At 45.1% G+C, this 2,923-nt stretch overlaps 1 protein-coding gene across 1 annotated transcript; it reads left to right on the top strand.

The window, feature by feature from the left end:
* Window positions 1-811: 811 nt before the first annotated feature.
* Window positions 812-2,113, top strand: cmklr1 (chemokine-like receptor 1). Its single transcript, XM_061986356.1, has 2 exons — window positions 812-867; window positions 945-2,113. The coding sequence occupies exon 2, from the start codon at window positions 965-967 to the stop codon at window positions 2,000-2,002; it is 1,038 nt and encodes a 345-aa protein (XP_061842340.1). The 5' UTR covers window positions 812-867; window positions 945-964; the 3' UTR covers window positions 2,003-2,113.
* The last annotated feature ends 810 nt before the right edge of the window (window positions 2,114-2,923 follow it).

Below are 2,923 nucleotides of genomic sequence, written 5' to 3'. Positions count from 1 at the left end.
AGTAGTAACCGTACTGTTCACAGATTCAGTAGTAATGCCTTCCATATTCATCATGTTCTGCCAATCAACATAATGACAATGTGATGATGAAGACAATTATCGTTCATTCCCTTGCTCCCGTGGTTTTCATGTCGCCTCAAGGAACACAGATGTCAATAGGAGTAACACACACACACACACACACACACACACACACACACACACACACACACACACACACACACACACACACACACACACACACACACACACACACACACACACACACACACACACACACACAAGTGAAACAGCTTGCTTATTAAAGCCAAGGGCTGGCAATTGTTAATATAAAATGCGTTAACTAATATCCGGATGAACATGCAAACATTTTGTCTATTTCCAGTGCAGCCGATGAATTATGGCTTTATGAACACTGCACTCCCATGTGCAGTCTTCTTCTGTCGGCTTTGAACAAACACATGTGGCTGACAAGAGGCCTCTGGCAGACAACAGAAAAGCATCCAATTCCCTAAACATCAGAGCCATCTCCCAAAACTCTGACATCGGCGCATGTGAATATTTCATGCGTTTCATGTTCACAAGACAGAGGGAGAACACAGCAGTTTAACGCTGTTTTTATTTTTGTTGACACGTGGTTTGGTTGAGTGGCGTTTCTTTCGTCTCTGAATGGACTTCTGCATTCTGCGAGTTCTTTTTTTATCATTCTACCTAGCCTCAAATAGCAGTACTGAAAGTGTTCAGACAATGGTGCAATGTTGGGAAACCATCCGGTCAGCTGATTGCTCATCAGTCTAAAAAGTGAAGGAATCGGAGTGTTCTGCTGACTCTTGTCTCTGGGCAGCATCAAGTCAACATCACTGGAAGGTTTGTATTGACTTTATCTGTCAAACTGGATTAACCGTTACACCATTTTCTCATTGTTTTGTCTCCTATCCCAACAGAACTCTACAGTTGAGAGAAAATGGATGAGTTTTCTTACGAGTATTACAGCAACTACACTTATGATGAAAGCTTCACCCCACACGAAGAGCCTGTTTTTCTCCACAAATCCACCTGTACCAGCGACGCCCTTTGCGTGTCTCTGCTAGTGGTCACCGCCATCATTTTCGTATTGGGCTTCTGCGGTAACGCCGTGGTCATTTGGATCTCCGGCTTCAAGATGAAGAAGACGGTCAACACCACTTGGTACCTGAGCCTGGCCATCTCCGACTTTGTCTTCTGCACCTTCCTGCCCTTCATCATCACTAACATGGCCATGGACAGGTGGATCTTTGGACTCTTCCTATGCAAGTTTGCCTCGCCCGTGTTGTTCCTTAACATGTTCAGCAGCATCTTCCTCCTAATCATCATCAGCGCCGACCGCTGCGTGTCTGTCATATTTCCCGTCTGGGCTCAGAATCACCGCACGGTACGAAAGGCAACAGTTGTGGTGATCCTGGCCTGGGTTCTCGCCTTTGTGCTGAGTTTTCCCTCTGCTGTCTTTCGGGAAGTTAAGAATCAGATGGGCAAGAGCATCTGCTACAACAACTACACATTATATCAACACAGTCACAAAATAATTGTAGTTAGTCGCTTCCTGGCAGGCTTTGTGGTGCCTTTTGTTGTCATCAGTATCTGCTACTTGGTCATCATCGTCAAGCTTCGCAACAACAGAATGACCAAATCCTCCAAACCCTTCAAAGTCATGACCGCGCTCATCGCTACTTTCTTCATCTGTTGGCTGCCGTACCACGTCTTTATTCTTCTCGAGCTAAACCACCAAATCTACAACCATAGCCTCTTAACCGCTGGACTACAAGTTGGAACATGCCTGGCGGCGGCCAACAGTTTCCTCAACCCTGTGCTCTATGTGTTCATGGGTAATGACTTCCAGCAGAGGTTTAAGAGCTCCTTGTTGTCAAAGATGGAGAACGCCATGGGAGACGAAGGCCGTACCACTAGCCGGTATTTGTCCAGGTCCAGCTCCGCAGACAATGGCAGGGCATCCACACACATCTAAAAAAAACTCTCTCGACAGTGGTAATTGCTCTAAGACTGCAAGGGAAGCTCAGCTCAGTGGTCAGTACGTACTTTTGTGTTTACATTTCATTAAATATGCTGTTCAACTTTTGTTGAGAATTGGCTACTTTCCGACCTTCTTCTCATTCAATGTGGTAGCGTCACAGTGCATTAAACAGTGTTAAAGCTTAACGTCCATTGACTTCAATGGAGGAACATAAAGTGGGTTGTTCCGCTGCAGCCAAATTAGACAGCCATTGGATAAATGCTCAGCTTTGTCCCGCCCATCAGACACCGAGGGTCTCTGGAAGTGTATGGAAAGTGGGCTTGGCCGAGGCTGGTGTGGATGCTGGGCTTCAGGATTATGATTGGCTGAACTGTCTGAGGCTGAATCCTTTTTTGATAGTCAGAAAAATGACTGAACCAGCGGTCCTGAAATATAAACAACTTTCATTCTGTTGTTCCAAGTTCATATGGAGAATTTTACAATCCTCAAAATGGCGTTTTCTTAGTAAATCTAGCATCTTTATATATTGTATCTGTTATTGGAGACTGTTCTCGTGTTTAGAGAATAAAAATGAGCTTCCCCTACTTGAAAGACCAGCCGCCTCCGCTGTATCTCACCTCGTTTGTGTTGTCCAAAACTGAAACAGCAACACTCTATAGAAAGGAAGCTGCAGGCAATTTCAGCGTAAATATGTGCGCAAGCTCGTTCACTTCACGCTGTATTTCATTGGGGGATGACCTCAGCAAAGGCCTCCACACTTCAGGCGTGTGACAAATAAATAATGAAAATGCAAATTACTCGCATATTTCACATCCAACACAATTCACACTGGCGGCGATGGCATTCATGAGCGTCTGAGCCCATATTCCGCACAGTTGCGTGAGCCAATAAAAAATTCATCGTTCCTCAAAACAA

Source organism: Nerophis lumbriciformis, linkage group LG12 (genome assembly GCF_033978685.3).
Source record: "Nerophis lumbriciformis linkage group LG12, RoL_Nlum_v2.1, whole genome shotgun sequence".
NCBI classification, from domain to species: Eukaryota; Metazoa; Chordata; class Actinopteri; order Syngnathiformes; family Syngnathidae; genus Nerophis; species Nerophis lumbriciformis.
Note: the sequence above shows the minus strand (reverse complement) of the source record. Positions and strands in the feature narration are given on the sequence as shown.